Genomic DNA, 23,456 nt, shown 5'->3' on the forward strand with positions numbered 1-23,456 from the left:
AATATTGTGTTTAAAAATGTTAAATGTTTAAAAATGTACCAAAAAATACCAGAATATCAATATGAAAGGATACAAAAAAAGGGTGTGTGTACTTATGTACGCGCGTAAGAAGTTATACTTCTTTGGCATTATTAAAAATAGTTTTTGATTGCATGCAAATAATTAATTACAATTAAATAATCAAAGACTGGAAAAAGAGTCATTATATAAACATAATATAATATAAAGTTCAGTTTACAAATCAAATAAATAAATATTTATTATTATTCTCTTACACTAAGTCCAATGCCGTAGCATCTTCCGTGGGCAACTTCATTCTGTTAATTTTGTGTCACGGTGCGCGCGCATAGTAAAATTTCACTCTCATCAATTTTTCATAACACGCCTAAAGAAGTATAACTTCAAAAACTAAATTAGTTTTACGGAGCCCAAATTATACCAATTTGGTACTGAATATACTTAAAACGGTCACACTGAACACTACGCTTGAAGTTAGGTTGAAAGTTTGAATTGTTGAAAAAAATACAGGATGGCCAAAAAGTCGTGGATCAAACGCAAATAGGGGATAGATGAGGTCATCAGCGGCAAAAAATTGTTCTACGGGAGGTCTCTAAGGTCAACCCCTGCAGAGTTATGATTTGTTTTAGTTTTTATATGAAAATTGACTTTTTTTAACTAATTCTTATTAAAATTCGAAAATATCTTCATTCTGTATCTTTTTCATAATATCCACTAGATTGGTACTGATGAGTTCTTGCGTTTGACATACTATTTATAGTTGTTTATTGACGTATTTGATGTGATTTCGTCACTAAGAAACTATAGTTAAATAAGCCTATGAAACAGTCGTACCTATCTTATAATTAAAGTTACAGTAAGTACACGGGGTAAGATAGAAATCATTTGAATATTTAACGAAAAAATCACGAAGCAGAAATTATTCAAATTTACGTACTTTCTCCACGCGGATAATTTCGAATGTGGTTTGGAACGTTAGAAACTGGCGGTTTCAATAAAAATACCAGCACTCAAAAAAATAAGGTGTTAAAGACGATTTATTGTCTAATACCCCATTTTTGAAGTGAAACTTCTTTAGAATCGTTGTGATTTCAAACCGGATGCAACGGAAAAAGCGACAGTAAAAAGAGACAGACACATAAATTAATAGGATTTGGCGTGGGAGAGAGTGAGATAGGAGGCATTATACAGTGTATAAACTTTAAATTAGTGTGTATTTGAACATTTTCTGAAATAAAAAAACAGATTTGATGAAAATTAAATAAGTAAGTCAAGTAAGTAGTTTAATTATAAAATTAGATTATTTATCAATTTTATTTACAAATCCTTAGTTATAGAAACTTTTTAAAGTGAAAACTTCGTACTACACTTAATTAAAAGTTTATACACTGTATAATGCTTCCTATCTCATTTTCTCCCACGTTGGATCTTGTGAATTTATTTCAAACTTTTATTATTTTAGTTTTTACCAAATTAAAGATTGATATTAAAGTTATAAATAAAAATTTAACATTAAAATATATATTTTTTTAAAGAAAAGATCCTACATTTAGATAGAGAAAAAGTCTAATTTACATATTTTAATTATAAAAACTTTGTTTTTGAAGGTTTCACTTCTACCACGTGTGAATTGGACACATGATTTTTCATCTTGCCCCCACTAATACCTTACATTGTTGTTTTATTTGTGCATATAAAAATTATTAAATAAATTAAAACAAAAATAACAGATGAACGAACTGATCCTGCAGCCGGATCTCCATCTCTCATCTGTTTTTCATAAGGCTTAATAATAATTATTATTTTAATTAATAATAACTCATTATTACTCAAAATAAAATTTTATTCAAATTGAAATAGATTAATACACAGACAAAAATGACTACAACCTTTATTATCATATTGAGATCTTATTTCTACACAACATCAATTTACTTAAAGTGGACACAAGAACTACATATATCTTTAAAATTTCATCAAGTACAACAAAGTCCATCAAAAAGTATATGTATAATCCAACTGTATAGGCCAACAAACCACCAGCAATAAATTTTAAAAATCTTGAATTCGATTAGCCCTCGACCACTGGGCTGATAAAGTTATTGTTTTGCAATGTTGGGCTGCGGTTGTGAAAGTATTGATTTGCTTGGTTTTTTAAATATTAACAGTTGTTAGTTGGTATATCAGCAACTCGTTCTTTAAAATTTAGCCTAAAGACATTCTCCTAGTTTTAACTAGTAATAAAAAGGTGTTACAAAAATATTATAATACAAGAGGTTAAAACAGAGATCACAAAACTACTTATTCTATACATGAATCATTCATGTTGTCATATGTACTTATTATAAATAAACATTTTTGTATTAGATCCTTAATGGATTTTTTTGTGTAATATTATATTAAAATAACTCAGGTACCTAGAAATGAGTCTTAGCAATGATTAGAAGACTTGACAAAATCCATTCTAAACAAATCATTATTAACACATTTCATTATTTTAATTTTCATTGTTGAAATTATATAAACTATAAAAGGACAAAAATGCATAGAAATATTAAAATAAGATTTCATAATTATTGTAACAAAAAAAACCAAATAATGGTAAATGCATTCTAGGCAACACTTTCTCCACTCAACTTAAAAGAAGTATCATAACTAAACATGTTTGTTTAAAATATGATCTAATTTAAAATTTTGCTAATTATGTATAATATAACAGCCACGTGTTTATTCAAAAAAATATCATCACATGCATGGCCGATTTTAATTTTTTACTAATAAAAATAAAAATTTAGTGTAAAAAGTTGTGATGGTCAAAAGTTAGTCATAAAAAAATTAATATCATTTGATTGTGCGTTTAAATAATAATGATGTGCATAATTGACCTCAATTAGGGATAAAAGTTTTGTTATATTCTCAAGAACATAATCTAGTCTTACTGATACTCTTATTATGTAATCATTATTTCATTTTGAAATATGTCAAATATGCAATAGCAAGAAATATAAGAGAAATGTACTGCTCAGAATTATAAAATTGGGGCTATATCATCTGGTCTCACAAGTTTAACTTCAACTTTAACCATATCATCGCCTTTGTGCATTTCAACTTTTAAAGTTGAGAATACACTAATAACTTGTTTTACTTGAGGAAGAGTCTCTGTTGCATTCCAAGTTAATTCCATCTTTGATAGCTTTGATCCTGCTTCATTAACAATATGTTCATATTTTCCAGGAAAGTCCTGAAAAAAAAAAAAGTAAAAATGATAATAATTATTGCAGTGAAATCTTCTTTAGCGGCGTTGTACACTTTTGTTGGAATGGGTAAAAAAATTTAAACTAGCGTCAGGACACGTGACCTGATCGAAAATTCGTAAGACGGATGGATAGTAGACAGCTGGCGCGGCGTATTTAATGTAATATAAATTGTCATGTTTGTGTACAATAGCGCAATAAATAAATATTGTATTCTACCACATAAATGATAGTACTTTTATACTGATAATTAAAGCAATTCGTGCAAAATTATTCCCTAACCATTACAAAATATCAAAAATGTACAACGTTAATATTCAAGTTTTCACTTCTGCCGGTACTCCCAGAGTGCAACTCGTAGATTTTTTCTTGTATAGTTCCAATATAAATGCATGCTGTTATGAAAAAGTACTTTGTTCAAAACAACACGCATTTCTTTTGGCTTATGTAGATTGGCATGGTAAAAAAACTTACATTATTGAAAAATATCCTCCTGTTTAAACCCATAGCAACTATGATGACATCAATGTATTTTTTCTTTACTTCAACAACTACTGCTTCAGTGAAGACAGGCGAGTGCATTTCTATGTATTTCAGGGTATATAATTCTGTTGACAGTTCACCTGCCTTTTTGGCATTGTATTTTTGCTTATTGCACTGAGCTGCAACCATGTTAACAAAGTCAATGTCCCATGTTGGTACGTTTCTATACTTTAAACTTGCCGATAATAATCTGAAAATAATCACATTACCAAGTTAATCTAACATGATTATTTTAAATTTTATTTATTTAATACGCTCTAACACTCTAAGAAATTATCACTTATTTATAAGTTTATACAATTTGAACCAACTTACCTGTGGACCATAATGTCTGCATATCTTCTAATAGGACTTGTAAAATGTGTGTACAGTGGAACATTTAATGCATAATGATTGAAATCTTCTTCACAGTTTCCAGCACAAAAATATTTTGCTCTCGCCATCGGCTTAGCACACAACATACTCAGTACCGTGGCTTTGCCTTTGTCTGCATTTGGACCCATATATGGTAACAGTGATTTGTATAAGTCACCAGCAGAATTTATTTCTAAATCAATACCCATAGGTTTTAATGCTTTGGCCAATTGCCGTAACATGTAGTTACTAGGTTCAGGGTGACATCTTAAAAATGCTAATTTGGGATGGTCCTCATAAATTTTATTTGCAACGGCCATATTTGCAAGTAACATGAATTCTTCAATGAGTTGGTGACTTTGTTTGCTTTCATAAATCTGAAATGATTCTGGCAAACCATTAGTGGGACTCAAGTGAAATGAAACCTTTAGTTGATCAATTCTTAATGCACCGCCTTCAAAACGTCTATCCCGCAAAATAGATGAAATTCTGCCGAGATTTTTAACACTTTCTAAAATATCTAAAAATTTAAAGCCATTGTAAATTTCGGGGAAACTTGCTTCTGATTCCTCTTTATCATCAAGAATATCCTGGGCGTGTTCATATGCTAACTGACAACAAGAATGAATGACAGTTTTAGAAAATCTTGTCTTTTGAATTTGAGCATCTTCTGTAATTTCCCAAAATACAGAGAAAGCAAGTTTATCAACTCCAGGGAAAAGGGAACAAAGCATACATAGCTCATCTGGCAGCATGTGATAAGCTCTTTCTACCATGTATATTGTTGTAGCCTTTTCTGCTACTTTTTTATCTAAAATAGTATTTTCTGTCAAAAAGTGAGATACATCTGATATGTGTACACCAACCTCAAAGTTGCCATTATCAAGTTTTCTACATGATACAGCATCATCGATATCTCTACAGTTAGAAGGATCTATACTAAATAAACATAATTTACGACAATCTTCCCTCAACTTTATCTCTTCTTCTGGTATAACATAGTCTATGCTTGGAAATAGATGCTTCACATCTGGTTCAAACGGCGTCACATCTAAATCAGTCTGTGCCAGAATAGCTTTAGTTTCTGACTGCATATCTCCTGATTCCCCTATATTACACACAATCCTACCCATTGCAAATCTTGTATCATGCCATTCTAAAATTGTTGCTAAAAATAAGGTATTTTCATACCTTTTGTAATCAGTATAAAAATTATCTGGCCAAAATGTACAAGATATATTTAACCTTGGTATTCTGTAGTCTCGGGGTACAAATAGAGCTCGCTGTCTATTTTTATCAGGCATTAACATTAAAGAACCAATACATGACCGAGTATGCACCTTTTCTTTGATATAAACAACTTTTCCTTTTTTCTGTTTAACTTCATTAGTTTCATTAGTCTCTTCAGTGTCACTATCCAAAATTTGTACTATCACAACATCACCCTCTAAGGCCCGGTTTCTATTTTTTACTGTGTCTATCAGAACATCTTGCTCGCTACGATCTGTACCTGTTATATAAGCATGTTGAAACTGCTTTGGATTGATTCTTATTACTCCTTGAATTAAAGTATTTTGTAGCAAACCAGCTTCCACATTTTCCTTTGACATATATGACTCAAATTTTTTATCATCATTATTTACATCTTTTTTACCATCTTTGTTTTTACTCTGAGGAGAATTGAAGTAATGTCCACTTGATGATCCAGGAAAAACATTCCTACATATATTGTTTATATGATTTGGAGACTTAAGGGAATAATTTAGTAATGGATGTTGCATAAGATTTTGTAAGTATTTTGGAGAATGTAAATTAGATGGCTGGAATGGAAAACTGGGACTTCCATAAACTAATGGAGAATTAGGGACACTTATTGGATATCCAAATTTGGCATGCATTTGAGGTGAACTGTGTCCAGGCTGAGGTGTATTTACATTTTGTGTTAACTGAAACTGAGGATGATGTGCAAGATTTTCCATGTACTGAGCATTTGAATACAAAGGTATGACTTGTCTTATGAAAAAATCTTGAACAGACTCAGCACTTTGTGTGTTACATTGGGGTCTAGCATTATGCCCTATCTGCTGAGGAGATATATGTAGATTATTGAAATTTCCACTTATATTATGACCATGCATATGGTTAGTTCCCTTTGTAGCTTGAATGTTCAAGTTATCATTCCTGTTAGGTATTTTAGGGTCAACAGATGAAGTAGAAGCCATATTTTTTTTTTCTTCATAACCCTGGGACTCATTATGTATTGCTTCTGTTTGTGCATTATTTGAATCAGGCATATGCAGTTTACGTAATTTTGATCGTTTACGAGCATTTTTCTTTTTCGATAGTAATGAATCATTGTTTGTTTCTTGTTTCTCTACGTTTTTTTGATGATCTCGCAGGTCATTGTTTTCACTGCTGGCGTTTTCAGATTCCTGAACAGTTGTTTCGGATTTTAAAGTCCCGTCATCAAAATCTTTTGGAGTAACGGTACCCATTTTTTGGATACTAATTTACTAACCATGGAGTGGAAAACTGATTAATTTTATATTAAGAAAGGCAAATGCCAACGTAAAAGGTTGGTAGTTGATTTTTGTTATCTATTGACATTTGATAGTGAATTTTGAAACTTGAGAACGGCACAGAGATTAATCTATACCATAGAGTACATTGTATATGGTCCATTCTGTGTGTAGCAAGTATAGTCCTTTTCATGAAAGAAGTCCCCCAGACGCGGCGCTGCAATCGCATAACGTAATGTTGCCATTTATGAGTAAAAAATTTACCTATTTTATTTAATAATAATAATAGCAGATGTAATTTATCAAATAATATTATTTTCTTTTCGATGAAACAATATTTCTGTTATGTAAAAAGTATATTTTCATTTACTTATATTAGCGGTGTTCTACCTACTTACAGGGAAAAGATGAGAAAATAGGGTAAAGAAAAGCAATAAAAAAATTTATTCAGAGTTTTATTGCATAATTGTTGGGTTACAATTTTTTTCGAAGTACACGTCGCTATTATACCTTCGTTTATAATTCTTGTTACAGTTTTCTCTGACACACCTGCAATTGAATTATGAACAATTAAAAATAATAGTAACTTTAAGTTTATAATGCTTATGTAATATGTAATAAGTATATGTTTTAATTTCAGTTACCTAGTTTCATCACGTTATGTATTTATTCAATTTTGTCGCAAAAACGAATTTATATCATCAAAGTCCCATCAATACAGCAAAAAATTATTAAATGGCAACTCTAAAAAGTACGCGTTATGGCGCCAACTCTCTTCCGAACATTGTTTAGTGGTATTAAAACACCTTGATTCTTATGTTCCTCTTCACAGAACTCTTTCACCTTTAATATCATTTCTCGAGCCGAACTTTTTACAACTTTTGGCATTGTAATCAATCTTTAAAATGCACTAAGCTAGTTAAAAATTCACAAAAATCTACCACAACAAAGGAACTTCATAACATCGACGAATGACAACATTGCCGATCTGTCAAATTTAGTTCCAAAAATCGCCGCGGGACTTCTTTCATGAAAAGCACTATACTTTAAATTGTTATACTATGTGCCCTGTAGCATGGGGCGGATGACAGTTACTTGTATGACGTTGACATCTGTCAGTACCACATGACTAGGGATGTGACATTTAGCAATACATTTTTATCGCTGACGATTCCCGCACCATAAATCTAGTTCTCTTTAATGTTGTTATGAAAATTAGTTTAAGAAGCAAATTATTATTATTTAATTGGTATTTATGTGGAGACTCCGTCCTCGCGGGCTAAACTTTCCAATATGGACCATCGATTTGAATGCCTATATTTTTTTGTAGTTACTTAGTACTCGCTATATTAATATTTTTTTTAAATAACTGTTTCTGGCGCGTGAAAGGGGTTGGTTGAAAGTGGAAATTCTAAAACTTTAAAGTTCAAAAATTGGGAAATATGTAATCGATAAATAATCGAACTTTCCAAGTTTAACCAGCCTAATCATTACAAACGCTTTGTCCAACCGAAAGTACTTGACATTCAACACCTTTTGTCTTTAGTGATAACTTGATAAGTCACCGTGACCACGCACGCTGTAAAGCACGCACGAAACGTCGGGGAAAATTTAAAATTATGTAAAATAATTATAAGTTTATAATAATCCATAGCTTCAATCCGTCAAAAAAGTGTTTAAATGTGTAAAATTTATGTTAATAAAAGACAATACTACATGCCAAAGAGCTTTTTTATTTGCTTTCGATAGTACTTTGAAAGAGAAATACAAAATAATGTACCTTTGTTACCAATGAATCGAATTGTGGATCGAGTAGCCGAAGCCCTTGATATTGGCTGCAATATTGTTTCGCAAATAACACGTGAGAGAATTGGGCAATAAGGGATGTCTGAGAATAAATTATCGACACTCAACTAAAAAAGGACCAAGGTGAAGCCAATCACAGATTCAGATGATGAATTTAGTGGCTATTGACTCAATGACCGACACCTATATGAGTTTTGACGAATAAAATATATTTCTTCTTAGCAACCTTTTAAGTAACCTTACCCTATATATGTTCTGTTGTTTCATTTATATAATTATAGACTTTTTAACAATAAAAATTGAACTACGCACAAAATACGTTTTTTATTATAAAAAACATCGACTATCCATCGTAGCAGTACATCACTGAATACGTCTATGGCCTTACGTTATACGCATAACACTTTGCTTAGCTGTCAAGTGTCACCCCGCACCCGCACCATGCTACAGCGCACATATTATATAATACTTAGCTGTCTTCACAAATCTGTGGACGCCAAGAAATGGAAATAAAAAAAAAGTGTATGTAGATTGTATTGTAGTGCATATTATTTCATAACCAAAAAATAATTTACAAAATTGAATATACACAAGGCACAATATTTTAAATGAAATAAGACTTTTGGAATTCTATAAAATAGATTTCACTCAACTTATTAATCACTTTCCAAATGTCGAAGTGTTTAAAAAGACGGATATAAAGGTACTAACATAAATGTTACATGTTTCTCTAAAACATCAAATTTCATTTATCTGATATTTGGTTCAGTAAAAAGCTCGAAATGAAATTAATCACTCATAACATGCTTACCTCAAAATGCCTTAAAGGCGTAGTTACAGGTTATCCTTTATCAATCAATGCTACAAACATTAATATAACAGAAGTTGATTACAATCCTGAATTTATTACTCGAATAATACCAAAACTGGACTGGGAAGTGTTGTGGAGGGCTGCTGATAGTATTGGTCACAGTGATGGACTTCCACAGACAATTGAACCAAAGTTTGAAGAAAACAATGAGTTTTTAAAGAAAGCACACAGAGTGCTACTAGAAGTAGACATTGAAGAGGGCAATTTAGTTTGTCCAGAATCGGGTAGGCGCTTTCCCATATCTAAAGGCATACCAAATATGTTATTAACAGAAGCAGAAGTTCAATAAATTTTGATGCAGTAATTGAATTTTTATTTGTGCTTATATCATATGCAGATGAATCCATTTTAAAAATAAATTTTCCTACATACATAGATATTACCACATCTTGAACAGTACCTATGTAACTTTTAACATTTAGTTGCACTTCTAACTTCTGGTAGATGTGATTCTTGGAAATAATTTGTACTTTGATTTACAATACATAGTATAAAACAAAGTCGCTTTCTCTGTCCCTATATCCCTATGTATGCTTAAATCTTTAAAACTACGCAACGGATTTTGATGACGTTTTTTTTAATTGATAGAGAGATTGAAGAGGAAGGTTTATATGTATGATAATATCCATTAAATAGTGTAGAAATACTGTTATTGTTGAGGTTTCTAATGTCATGCCGTAAATTATTTCATTTTTTCCTTTTACATAATAAATAAAAAAATATCCAAATTTAACGCGTGCGGGCCACGGGCAGTAATGAATAAATCAAAACTACTGGATCGGTTTTAATCATTAATTTTTTTCAGTGAGTGACATAGTCTATATAATATTTTATACCCGTAAACGTTCACAATTTTTTTGTAGTGTATTTAGTATCAGCATTGCATCCGTGCGAAGCCGGGGCGGGTCGCTAGTTGATTTATAAAATTTAAATTATTTTGAAAGAAAACTTTGATGATATAATAAAACTCACTATTAACAGCTATTGTTTATTTAACAATAAATTATAATAAATGTACAATTCAGAAATTTCCTTAATTGTTAAATTAAGGTACATTTAAAGGAGTTAAATTTATACTTCATCTACGTATGGAACGAATGCTAGGTTACCAACGGCTCCCATTGACATTTTGTTTCTTACAGCATTAGATAGAGCCTGTAACAAAGTAAAAATTAATTTGTTTTATTTGAAAGCTTAATAGTATAAGTTTCTACATTTTATATGTCCATCTGGGAATCCAAAATATTATTTATTAGATAAAAAACCAATCTACCTCTGATACATCAATGTCGGAAATTTGATCAATTTCTGCAGCAATCTCAATAGGGGATTTGGCTGTTCCTGTGTAAAAGCCCTGGGCAGCAAGAGATTCAACCAGGGCGGAGCCCTGATCAGCTTCGCTTAATACTTGTAGTTTTAGTTGGTTCTTGCCAGCTTTAATAGCTTCACTTGACAGTGAGGGGTTCTTTAAAAATTGACCAGCACTCTTTACTGCCTGAAATTGTTTAAATAAATGAATATAATATTAATTAAGTTTGTGCTCTTAAAATAATTTAACAAATAATAGTTAAACAAAAATCAATTTACATTTTAAATCACATGACTTTTCTCAGCTCTTTATAATGTGACTAGCAACTCTTCTAATTGATTCATTTTGAATTTAAAGTATAGTTGATCTCAAAACTAAATATCAACACTTATGTAGAGTAAGTTTTAAGTTCTGTTTAAGTTAATAAAGCAAAAAGAAATAAAATCATAATGTATGAACAAACAATCACTGTATGAAATACATACACTAGCTGCCTCGTCTTTAGCCACTGAAAGGATGACACCAAAAAGTCCATTGTCTGAGTATGAGACATTGAATCCAGCTGCAGCAAATGGACCTACATTGCCAATTGCCTTGGCAATGGGCGAGTTGTCAGCTCCCCATTTAGTAACTGGTCCACTTCCAATGGCTGTAGAGAAACAAGATAATCATTAATCAAATAATTCAGTAATCCCAAATGAGTTACTTCTCTCATTTCTTCTTCAAATACAACATACCCTTAGCAGCTACAGCAAGGGCGAGACTCTGCTTAGAACCAGCTGAAGCTCCCTGCACTGCTAGTGCCACATGAGCTAAATCTCCACCCATTTCCTTCCTGGTAAAAATCCAATATCAGATATTTAACAATAAACTTATTATTACACAAGTGTAAATTGGCCCACACTAGAGTTTTTCGTTTTACATGACTGAAAAGTGAAACAATATTTTTCCCAACAAAGTTTGTCTGTTTGTCTGCCTTTATTAAAAAATGTACTACAATGATGCATAAGTTTTTTAATTTTAAGTTCAAAACGCATTAAGGTCCATATTCTAACACTAATATGCATTAGAAGATATACTTCTTTGGCATTATTAAAAATAGTTTTTGATTGCAAGCAAATAATTAATTACAATTAAATAATCAAAGACTGGAAAAGGAGTCATTATAGTCAATAAAGTTCAGTTTACATTTGAAAAATTAAATAAATAAATATTTATTATTATTCTCTTACATTAAGTGTAACATAAATTCTATTATTATTCGAATGTTGTTTTTTTTTAAATTATGTCCAACACCGTAGCATCTTCTGTAAGCAACTTCATTCTGTTAATTTAGTGTCACGGTGCGCGCGCATCGTAAAATTTCACTCTCATAAATTTTTCATAACGCGCCTAAAGAAGTATAACTTCAAAAATGACATGTACACCAGATTCTAGCTCAGGTTTGTACTTTATATAACCACTCTCTTTATACAGGCCATGATGATTAAAATATTTAAAAACTTCTAAATTACTTCAATTTGCATACCTAAGTTCACCTCCAAAATAAGAAGCCTTTTCACATGATGCATCACCAGATGAAGGTAACTGCAAAGCTTGAGCAACAATGCTGGCTTTCTCCTAGTGAAATTAATATGATATAAATATCAAGTGTTATTGTACAACACAAATACACATATGTATATGGGATAGATAGGAGGGGTACATTGTGTTTACAAACCTGATAATTAAATTTCCTGGTGAGCTGAATGATTTGAAAATATGTATTAGCCAATTATTGTTTGTTATTAATTTACATTTGATAATATTAAAAATATTATAATGATATAAAGTAGAATTTCAAATAAACAAAACAAGTAACAATTTAGTAACAAAATTCAAAAGCATCCCCCCTTCTTACGTCCAGGTTAATTGTCAACCAACAGAATTGGTGAAGCGCACTCATAAAAACTTCTTTATCTAAATAACTGTTGGACTAAATGGGTCAAACCAATTTCTAAGAATCAATTAATTTAGTATGCAGGAAGGGCAATTAATTTAAATATATTTGAAAACTTAGGATAATTTTTGTTGTTGTTGTATTTTTGAGCATTGCACTTGGTTCAATTCATAGTAACACTGCATGGAGACTGTCAGGTATGAAATCTTAAATATAAAAAAAATACAACAATCAAATGGGCCATGTCACACAAACCTTTTGTTTATCAATTGTTTGAATTGTTATATCTTAATTTTTCAGATAAATTTAATGTAATATTTTATAACAGGTAAAACTACCTGGTTGCTTCCAACAACAACAATGGCACAACGAGAGTGTGACAATGTTGTACTGGCATAATGTTGTACTGACTCTGAGCTGATATGACCAATTTTCTTCGGGGAAATGAAGAGGGAATTCCCAAGGCCACGGCGGTAGGCTGCACGATGTAGAAGATCTACAGCACGGATCTGAAAGTTTAACACAACAGATATGTGAAAGCAGTGGCTTTGGTGGAAAAACTATAACATCTGGGGCCTGTGGCAAATCTTCTTACGGGGCAAAGAATTGCCTATCAGTAACAGTCCCTACTCAGTTTAATTTTAATAAACTTCGAGATTTTCAGCATACTCAATTACACATTGTTTATGTCCCACTAATGGCCATAGGCCATTTATTTACTAACATTCATAAGTGGACATTGACTTACCTACAATGATTTTTTTATATTATGATAAGAAAAAAAATCTGTCACCTGAGGAGCTAGAGAAGCAATCTCATATTTCATACGAGGAGCATTGTCACTGAGCTCCCAAGGCCTGAACTCCTGGTTAGACACAATGTTGTTCAAATATTCAAGAGCAACATCTAAATTGTCTTGAGTGGCCTGAAATTACATAAAAAATTATGGTTTTATACCTCATAAATTAATAGAAGCAAAAGATTTAAAAAATTAACTACAAATATATATACAGTAGAACCTCGTTAAGTCGAACCTCGATAAGTCAAAAACCTCCAAATCTTGAAAAAATGTTTTGTACCCTTCCCTTAAAACACCAAAACCTCCATTACTTGAAATCTTGACCCTCTGTTAATCGAAATAATCACCGAGTCCCTCCAAGCCATTTTGGTACATATTTTCACTGTATAACTCGAAAAATTAAATTTGACCTCTGTATCTCGAACATAGGAACGTTTTATTTTTAGAAAACATTTTAGGAGTATACAATAATAAATTTATGACTCATGGAAACACGTGTTTGCTTGCTTTGTGTCAGGTGTTCAATTTATAAGAATAAACCTCAAACTCTTTATGTCTAATCAAAATCCGCCTAAGTCGAAATCCTCCATAAGTTGAAAACTCTATAACTCGAATTTTTTGGCGTCTCCCTTGATGTTCGACTTATAGAGGTTCTACTGTACTTAGGTACAAAGCACTCCTACTGTAATAACATAATTATCATATATACAGTCAAAAATTTTCTATGACAACTTCGTTTAAAACAACATACTAGTTATATTGACCAAAATCAAAGGTTCCAGGTGAATTCTATTGTAGTAGGTACAACAACATCGCCTGTTACGACTATCCGATTTTACAACAAAATATGAGTAGTCCCTTCGATGTCGTTATAACAGATTTTGACTGTATATATAATTATTAAAAAGTAATTTACCTCAAGGGTGTAGTAGATGAATTCTCTGTCCCCTGATGCAGAGAATGAAGCTCCAACTTGTGACAGTTTGCGAGATATCATGAAAGCACTAGCATTCCTAGTGCTGAGGCCTGCAGCAGATCGCAGGACATGAGCAACACCCAACTCTGTTTGTGGCTCATAACGGGAACCAGCCCTGAAATTACATTCTCCAATTTATCATATCATCTACAAAATGAGTTGATTAATTATTCTGCTGGCGGATAAGTAAATATCAAATCTTTAAATAAGTCTTACTTAAAGGCTATGGTGACTCTGGTAACTGGAGACCCATTATCTACTGTAGCAACAAAGGTCTTATTCGACAATATATTCGAATTCACGCGCACTTCCCTTGTCGCAGGAGCAGCCTGTGCATAACCCCTCGTCTAAAACAATATGAAAAATTTAAAAGGAAGAACTTATCATTAACGCGTTTACATAATAGGGTTTGACACTAGTCATTAATATAGCATCACATATTACAATGAAGATATTTACCGCAATTTGACGAACAAGGGGCAAAACCATGGCCTTTGAAGTCATATTAGATAGATTTGCAAAATTAATTATTAATTCTTTTTCGAAAAAATTGGTTGGCCGTGGCCAGCGATCGAATCCCTATTTTTTTTTTTTTTTTTTTTTTTTTTAATGGCTTTTATATGTGCCAACTGGGCACAAGGTACTTCGCCAGTGTCGTGTAGATGGAGAAGGCACGATGGAGATTGATCGGTGAAAATAATAATTAAGTTAATTTTGAATATGCACCTAAACAAAAACAAAATAGTTGCAATTCGATTGTTAGTTTTAAGACTGCACAGACAACACAAATATGAGTGAGTAATAATACCATTATTAAATACTGTTTCCTCTTTATAATAATTTTTATATATATATTACACTTTAATTTTATTGCTTTCTATATATTTACATAAAAATCTACAATATGGACTAAACACAAACATTAACAAACATTTAACACTTAAAGGACGGGGGACTTTACGGGGAAGAACGTCATAGAGAGGATAGGTTAGTTTGGGACAATTAAATAGAATGTGAGATACAGTGCCTTCATCCAAGCCACACTCACAGATAGAGTGATCCCTTATCCGGAGCTTGGCTAGATGAACAGGAGTGCAAGCATGACCAAGACGAAGACGTGAGATTGTGGATGTAATCCAGCGATTTACATTCCGATAATGACAAAACCAGGGTTGTCTTGGTATGTTTGGTTGGATGGAAGCATAAAACTTACCCCTAACCGATTTGGAGTCATTCCAAAATGTCTTCCAGGTTCTGTCCAGATATGTCTTTGCAAGAGTACAAAGATCCTGTGCTGAATTTTCAAAATGATCTAGAGAACCTGACTCAACAGCTGATTTGGCACATGAATCAGCAGTCTCGTTTCCAGGGATACCTGAGTGGCTAGGAATCCAAACTAGTATGATAGACAATCCTTTTTGATTACAAGAGAGCAGAGTCTCCCTGATTTTTAGAATAATGGGAAAACGTGATTTGCTGCGAAATGGGTTTTCTTTAATGGACATTAAACAACTAAAAGAGTCTGTCAAAATAGCTGTCTGTTGTATGTTATGGGAGTGTGCAAACAGGATTGCCTCCAATAGAGCAGTAGCCTCTCCTGTGAACACTGAAGATTCGGGAGGACATTTAAATTTCAGGATAATTCTATACCGAGGAACCCAACAGGCAGCACCAACACAGCCGTCTGGAGACAGCTTTGATGCGTCAGTGTAAATAAGAAGATGATTTGGCCAATTTTGATTAATATAGCTTTGTAATTTGATGTTGGTATCTGGGGCTCCTTTGATCAGACCAAGGTCTGTGATGATGGGAGGTTTGTATACCAGGGCTTTATAAGAAGTAGAATACAGGGGATTTATTGGAAAAGATATCAGGGGGTTAGGGAGGCTGGTGAACTTTAGATAACTATCTAGCAGATAGGAAGAGGAGTTGCGGGTACAAGGAGAATGTGATAGTTGGGATAATCGATGCCAAAGAGGGTGGGATGATAGCTGTAACATCTTGCTAACAAAGCGGTCACATAAATACTGCCGGCGGATGTGTAGAGGAGGATCAACACACTCAACCTGCAAAGCATTAGTGGGGGAGGATTTCATTGCACCTAGAATGATTCTAAGGCACCTATATTGAATTTTGTTTAGTTTCTCAGCAGCTGATTTGTTAAAGGGATCCAGAACAAACATACAGTAATCCATATGACTACGTACTAAGGCATTATACAATAACTTTAAAGAATAGGGGTGAGCGCCCCACCAAACTCCCGCTACTGCTCTTAGTACGTTAATACCTTTTTCGCATTTTTTGATAATGTGTTCAGAATGGGCAATTCCGTTCAGCCGGTTGTCTAAATAAATACCTAAAAATTTTGCTTTATCTGTCAGGTTGATTGCTTGATTTTCAAATGAAATGAGTAGAGTGGGAATGTATCTCTTCCTTGTAAACACCACTGCCTGAGATTTGCCCACTGACAGGGACAAGCCGTGGTCAGACAACCACTGGCCTAGATAATACAAAGCAGAATTGATACGACAGGATACTTCCCCTATACTGCTTGAGCTGTGATAGAGGACAATATCATCAGCATATTGTAAAATATTGCAAAAACTGGTAACAGACAGTTCGAGGTCATAGGTATAAATGCTATAGAGCAGAGGGCTGAGAACTGAGCCTTGAGGGAGACCTTTCCAGACTAGTCTGGGGGGAAGAGAGGTATTCTGATGCTTTATCAAAATAGATCTGGTAAATAGCAGATTACATATGAGATGTACCATCCTCGAAGAAACACTCAGCTTAAGCAGTTTCTGCCTGAGCGCTGGAAGTAGGACACTGTCATATGCAGCAGCAATATCAAGAAACACACCCACAAGGTACTCTCCTTTTGTAAAGGCTAGGCGAATGTCTGTTGTCAGTATACTGAGGCTGTCTGTGGTACTCATACCCTTCCGGAACCCAAATTGGGATGAGGGGAGAATATTTCTACTTTCCATTAACCATTCCAGTCGGTTTTTAAGAAGGTGTTCCGTTACTTTAGCTAAAGTAGATGACAAAGCTATGGGACGATAAGAATTTGAATCTGAAGGGTTTTTTCCAGGTTTGAGAATGGGAATGACTATTTGAGATGTCCAAGATGTCGGTATAATACCAGTTTCAAAAATTTTGTTGATTATTTTTAGATAGTAAAGTTTAGCTTTGTCATTTAGTCTAGTCAGGAAGGAATATGGAACGCCATCTTCCCCTGGAGTTGAATCTTTGAGACCATTAAGAGCGATTTGAAGCTCAGAGAAAGAAAAGGGAGCATCCATTTCATTGTTAGCCGGAGCTGGCGTAGAACTTAGAAATGAGTCCACATAGGGAGCGAAAGGTGGAGCCAGTTTATCCGCAAAGTTGTTAAGCCAGTCAGAAGGGTTATTTGAAGAAGGATTAACATGGTTCAGGGAACGACGGAATCTCCTCACATTAGACCACACAATAGAGGATGGAGAACGAGGGCTAAGGGATTCGCAAAATTGTATCCAACTACATCTTTTCTTCCTGGATACCAACCTTTTAATTTTAGCATCAAGCTTCTGGTAATTAATAAAATTCTCCTGTGACATACTGGCTGAGTAGGATTTCTCTGCAGCCATTCTCTTACCAAACAAATCGCTGCATTCATCATCCCACCAGGGCGAGGAAAGCAGCTGATTTTTAGGAGAGTGCTTTTTGGGGATCTGGGAATCGGCCGAAGATATGAGAGAATTTAAAAAAAGATCATAGCACGACAAGACATTTTCTTCGCATTCCAAATCAGGCAGAGTGTCTACCATGCAATCAACGGATTGGGCATAATCTTTCCAGTTTGCTTTTTTGAGTTTATATTTTAAAAGGGGGTTGTGGTAAGAGGGGGGTAAGGATTTGTTATTTAATGAAATAATTACAGGAAAATGATCACTGCCATAGGTGAACTCAAGGGCGTTCCAAGTTAGTTGCGAGGCTAGGTTAGGGGAACAGAGGGTGAGATCCACTGCAGATTTGGGATTCTGATTAGGGTATACCCTGCGAGTAGGAGAGCCATCATTGAGGATGCAGAGATTGACATCGTCGAGTAAGTCAATCAGCAGTGGAGCAAACCTATCACTAGCATGGCACCCCCACATAGTGTGATGGGTGTTAAAGTCACCCATGGCTATGATAGGGCTGGGAAGGGATGATAAAATTGATTGTATCTCAGGAAGAAGAGAAGGAGAAGGGTGAGGAATATACAAAGATACAAAAGAAATGTCTAAGGTACGAACAGCAACAGCATTAATCTGATCGCTGTGGGTAGGGAGAGGAATTTGGGAGAATGGGAGGGAATGCCGTACAAAGACAGCACTGCCCGCATACCCATCATTCCTGTCATCCCGCAGACAGGAAAAGCCAGGCACCCGAAATCGGGAACCAGGTCTCAGCCATGTCTCCGAGATGGCAACAATCGTGGGTTTATGGAGGTTTATGAGGGAAATTAATTCATGTTTTTTTGAACGTAAGCTTTTACTATTCCATTGAATTAGGGTTATTGGGTCCGTTTTGTAGTAATTTAAAAAGTTGGGATAGGTTTTTGGCAACGTTGGGCGGTAGGGGGATTTCGCTACATGGAGCGACAATACTTAGAAGAAATTCAGAAATAAATTCTAACATTTTTCCCTGAGAGGGAAGGGTGTCAACATTATTGTTGAGAGCACAACCATTTGGGAGGGATGAGGAGCACTCACCAACAATAGTCTGGTGAGCTGTTCTATCGTACCCCTTTGCTAGAGGAGCTTGGGGACGAGGGGAGCGATAAATTGTTTGGCGATAGGAGGCATTGGTAGGAGTTTGGGCTTTTTGAGTAGATTTTAGAGAATAGGCAGGAGGGGTAAACATTTCTTTTGTCATCTCAGCATATGAACGTCGGACAGGAGGAAACTTAATTGCTGCTTCAACGTATGAGATGTTGTCCTGGGACATCACCATTTTTATGGATTGCTGTCGAGTAAATTCTGGACAGCCCTTGTCAGAAGCAAAATGTTTGCCTGAGCAATGTAAACATGTGGATTTTTCTAAAGTGACTTCACACGTATCACCTGTATGGGGCTGAGCACACCTGTAACATCTTGGCTTAGATCGGCAAATCGATTTGATATGTCCAAAACGGCAGCAGTTCAGGCACTGTATGGTTGGGAGTTGGTAGGTTTCGACAGGGAGGGAAGTGTGGTAGGAGTAAACCTTGGCAGGGAGCATTTGCCCCCTGAAGGTAAGGACGACAGATTGGGTAGGCACCCAGGTGGTGACACCCTCAGTGACTGTTTTTCGGTTCAGTCGCCTTGATTTTAATACTTCACCACATCCAGGAGGAAGCTCTAATGAAATCACGAGTTCGTCCATTGACCAGTCCACCGGTACACCTCTGACCAACCCCATTCTGGTAATGTTGTAAGTGGGGATAATAGCTTTAAACTTGCACATACTAAGAACCGGGTTGACCAGAAAGTTGTTGGCAGCTTCAGCAGAAGAGAACTCAACGGTGATTTTATTACGGCCTATATTTTTTACACCATCGTGTATGATAGAATTAATTTTGTGCTTATGCATAAACTGGCCGAATGTTATAGCACGTAAAGAGGCTCCGGAAGATGGGTCTTCTACTTCACGGGAGACTTGGACAATGAACGGACCTTTATCTTCATTAGAGTAAGACCTAGGTCCATCGGAGAAGGAGGGGTGGACATAAAGGTGTTGTATAGACGGGTTCGCCTGAGCGGGATCCGTAATAGTTTTTTTAAAGGATGGTTCATTTCTCTCCTCTCCTTGTCGTTTGCGAGACGTAGAAGAGGTTCCCGGGTCAGGAGGCTCGGGGTCAGGATCTAGATCCATATTACTAAAACTGCAGCAACTATATTAATTTAAATTTTATACTTTACCAGCACCAATAGGGTTAGTTTTATCTAAATAGCACAATAACAACTATTTCAGCTTAGGAAAATCACAGAAACTCCGAGAAAAACACGGAAATCTCACTAACACGTGCGTCAACCAAAGCTAACCCGTTTCATGGATCATCGAATCCCTAGTTCCAATAATTCATAAGTGACATTGACAAAAATGGACTCGTGTCATTGTTGAAGGATCGTGACACTTGTCATGATCCTTCAAACCTTAACTTCAAAGTGTCACAAATTTACTATGGGTATGTTCCGATATACACTGCGAGTACTGTATAGTGCTCCCACTGTTCAAAAATTTGTTCCGCTATGGACTGCAGCATACAGCCGCAGCGTCCTAGGAAATATATGACGTCACAAATCCCCGCTATACTTCTACTGCGAGCACTGGCGTTTTCGAGGTAAGGTACTCGCAGTGCTTTGATCACGTGATCAATCAAAACCACTTGAATGCCTGACGGCTGATATAACTTACAGTTTAATAACAAACATTTAAAATTCTAACTTACTTTCTTTGTAGTATTAATTCAATTGACAGTTAATATTAATATAGATTTTTTTAATGCGATAATACTCCAATAATAGTTTTTCTTGTTGAATTGAAAAACTTTGATGCACTCATTTGAAAACTATGTCGAAAAACGAAGCTGACTAGTATACTGGACTGCGTTCCGTTTTAAATTGTAACCAGTATAGCTGGCTATAGAGAAACGGTTTCACAGTATACTAAATTGACGGTACTCTGTACAGTGGTCGCAGTGTATATCGGAACATACCCTATATAACGTATATAGATAGAAAGTGGCAGCAAGGTGAGGGGTACCGGGTTCGATTCCCGGTTCGAGGGCAAGTTTTAATTTAATTTAAATTTGTTCTCGGCCTTTGGGAGGGTTGTGCGGTACCGGGCGAGTGCCTAAACCGTACATGGAGGACATGGTCGAATTTCTAAGGCAAAAAGCACGAATTCTAAAAATCTTATACTTGACGCTGGCTAATGCACAAACCGTGCCAGAGCCATAAAAAAAATAAATAAAAAAAAACGTAGATAGAGTATAGAACTCTATCTAGAGAGATGAGCTTCTAAAATGACAATAATAACTAAAGAGAGAAGGCATTAACGTGAAATACTTAAGTGCGAGCGAAACAAAGTATCAGTTTTTCTGTCTCTATTTGCGTATCGGGTTTTATTTGTTTACCACCGAGCCCTTGGTGATTGTTTGGTTTAAACAAGTTTTCACCGCTTACTGATAAATCTGTGAAACCCAAGTCAAACCCATATTTTAAGATTTTATCCTTATAAGAGGTGTATTTAAAGTGTCAGTCATGGTGAATTGTTGCATAATTGGCTGTAAAAGCTATAGTGAACGTAAAGAACCAAACATAACCTTTCATCGGTAAGTAGCTTATTTTGACGACTAACTTTGTTCAAGAATTATTCATTCGAATGTGTATTTTGGTCAATAATAAACAATCTTCAATGAATTAAAACTGTAAATACGACATATGTCGATCATTCGCTATCTCACACGCTGTACGCTGATGCCTGGTGGATACCATAGTCTGTCTACACTATATAATGATAAATTTGAATTTTTGGCATAAAATTGAAACTATTGCTACAAAAAAAAGTGCCTGCGTACAAGTTACACATGTCAGTAGTAAAACTTTTTTGTAAATTAATTACTACTAAAGTAAAAGGCCCAATATATGATCATACAGTACATATGATCACTCCATGTATTTGTATATACAGCTATATTCACACTGTATACGTGCTAAAGATAATATGTATAAATAAATAAAAAATCTGCGTATACTGCACTGCACAAGACGTTAAGCGACAGAATTGCCATCTAAAGTTCTAATAGGTAGCTACTCTAATAGGTAGATACGAATACATCAACCAATAGCATGTATTTTTCTCGATCTCCCTTTCTCACTCTCTCTCAATCGGTCTCAATCACTCTCTCCCTTTTCTTCGACAAAAACGCTGCACATCTTCGTGACGTTTCATCCGTAAAAAATTTACCCTCATGCTTCTAGACTACAAGCCCATGGAAAAAAATACCTGTGAAATGAACCAACGTGAATAAGTCATTCGTATTTTTTTTCCATGGGCTTGTAGTCTAGAAGCATGAGGGTAATCTTTTTTCTAAAGAAGTTTCACTTCAAAAATTAAAATTTTGAGTTAATTCGGTGACGCCTACTGGCAAAGTGATTTTTTCTTAAGCCCCAAATCCGATAGAGATCCTTTTATGCTTTATATCTACTTACATTTGATACTTCCAAATTAGAGTCCTATTCATGAAAGAAGTCCCGCGGAGATTTTTGGAACTAAATTTGACAGGTCGGCCATGTTGTCATTCGTCGATGTTATCAAGTTCGTTTGTTGTGGTAGATTTTTGTGAGTTTTTAACTAGCTTAGTGCATTTTATAGATTGTTTACAATGCCAAAAGTTGTATAAAGTTCGGCTCGAGAAATGATATTGAAGGTGAAAGAGTTCTGTGAAGCGGAACAAAAGAATCAAGGTGTTTTAATACTACTAAACAAGGTTCAGAAGAGAGTAGCCGCCATAACAGGTACCTTTTAGAGTTGCCACATAATATTTTTTTGCTGTATTGATGGGAATTTTATGATATAAATTCATTTTGCGACAAACTTGAACAAATACATAACGAATGAAACTAGTTAACTAAAATTAAAACATATATTACATAGTACATAAGCATTATAAACTTAAAGTAACTATTATTTTTAATTGTTTATTATTTAATTGCAGGTGTGTCAGAGAGAACTGTAACAAGAATTACAAAAGAAAGTATAACAGCGGCGAGTACTTCGAAAAAAATTGTCACCTCGGGGAAGAGTCGCGCGCATCCGAAATAGTATCAATATAAAAAAGAATAATTATATCTACGGCTGGTGATACCGAAACAGAATCTGATTCTGTTTCCATCCACTCTTCAGACAGTGATGTTCCTATGGCTGCTGATCACAATTATTCAATAAAACTGAATAAAAAATTGTAATGCTTTTCTTTACCCTATTTTCTCATCTTTTCCCTGTAAGTAGGTAGAACACCGCTAATATAAGTAAATAAAAATATACTTTTTACATAACAGAAA

The 23,456-nt window shown here is 34.5% G+C and overlaps 3 protein-coding genes across 3 annotated transcripts; 1 reads left to right on the forward strand and 2 right to left on the reverse strand.

Moving 5' to 3' along the window:
• Positions 1-1,893: 1,893 nt before the first annotated feature.
• On the reverse strand, positions 1,894-6,790 carry LOC125048741 (DIS3-like exonuclease 2). Its single transcript, XM_047647589.1, has 3 exons — positions 4,131-6,790; positions 3,747-4,005; positions 1,894-3,259 (listed from the first exon to the last, which is right to left on the reverse strand). The coding sequence occupies exons 1-3, from the start codon at positions 6,662-6,664 to the stop codon at positions 3,047-3,049; spliced, it is 3,006 nt and encodes a 1,001-aa protein (XP_047503545.1). The 5' UTR covers positions 6,665-6,790; the 3' UTR covers positions 1,894-3,046.
• A 2,161-nt stretch (positions 6,791-8,951) lies between these two features.
• LOC125049123 (multifunctional methyltransferase subunit TRM112-like protein) lies at positions 8,952-9,669 on the forward strand. Its single transcript, XM_047648240.1, has one exon. It carries the CDS (start codon positions 9,277-9,279, stop codon positions 9,652-9,654), a length of 378 nt encoding a protein of 125 aa, XP_047504196.1. The 5' UTR covers positions 8,952-9,276; the 3' UTR covers positions 9,655-9,669.
• Positions 9,670-10,339: 670 nt separating this feature from the next.
• Positions 10,340-14,978, reverse strand: LOC125048678 (cytochrome b-c1 complex subunit 2, mitochondrial-like). Its single transcript, XM_047647487.1, has 10 exons — positions 14,848-14,978; positions 14,605-14,735; positions 14,329-14,503; positions 13,407-13,538; positions 12,952-13,122; positions 12,203-12,294; positions 11,412-11,509; positions 11,160-11,323; positions 10,639-10,860; positions 10,340-10,520 (listed from the first exon to the last, which is right to left on the reverse strand). The coding sequence occupies exons 1-10, from the start codon at positions 14,890-14,892 to the stop codon at positions 10,437-10,439; spliced, it is 1,314 nt and encodes a 437-aa protein (XP_047503443.1). The 5' UTR covers positions 14,893-14,978; the 3' UTR covers positions 10,340-10,436.
• Between the last annotated feature and the right edge of the window lie 8,478 nt (positions 14,979-23,456).

The sequence above is a fragment of the Pieris napi genome, chromosome 4 (genome assembly GCF_905475465.1).
Source record: "Pieris napi chromosome 4, ilPieNapi1.2, whole genome shotgun sequence".
Classification (NCBI taxonomy): Eukaryota; Metazoa; Arthropoda; class Insecta; order Lepidoptera; family Pieridae; genus Pieris; species Pieris napi.

Bases quoted from the DNA above. Each gene is read 5' to 3' on its own strand.
- LOC125048741 (XM_047647589.1), bottom strand. From the start codon at position 6,664: ATGGGTACCGTTACTCCAAAAGATTTTGATGACGGGACTTTAAAATCC. The intron at 4,006-4,130 runs GTAAGTTGGTTC...GATTATTTTCAG, and splicing joins GCAGACATTATGGTCCACAG to ATTATTATCGGCAAGTTTAA. The intron at 3,260-3,746 runs GTAAGTTTTTTT...TTTTTTTTTCAG, and splicing joins GGAGGATATTTTTCAATAAT to GACTTTCCTGGAAAATATGA.
- LOC125049123 (XM_047648240.1), top strand. From the start codon at position 9,277: ATGAAATTAATCACTCATAACATGCTTACCTCAAAATGCCTTAAAGGC.
- LOC125048678 (XM_047647487.1), bottom strand. From the start codon at position 14,892: ATGACTTCAAAGGCCATGGTTTTGCCCCTTGTTCGTCAAATTGCG. The intron at 14,736-14,847 runs GTAAATATCTTC...ATATTGTTTTAG, and splicing joins CCCTTGTTCGTCAAATTGCG to ACGAGGGGTTATGCACAGGC. The intron at 10,861-11,159 runs GTATGTATTTCA...AAACAATTTCAG, and splicing joins CTAAAGACGAGGCAGCTAGT to GCAGTAAAGAGTGCTGGTCA.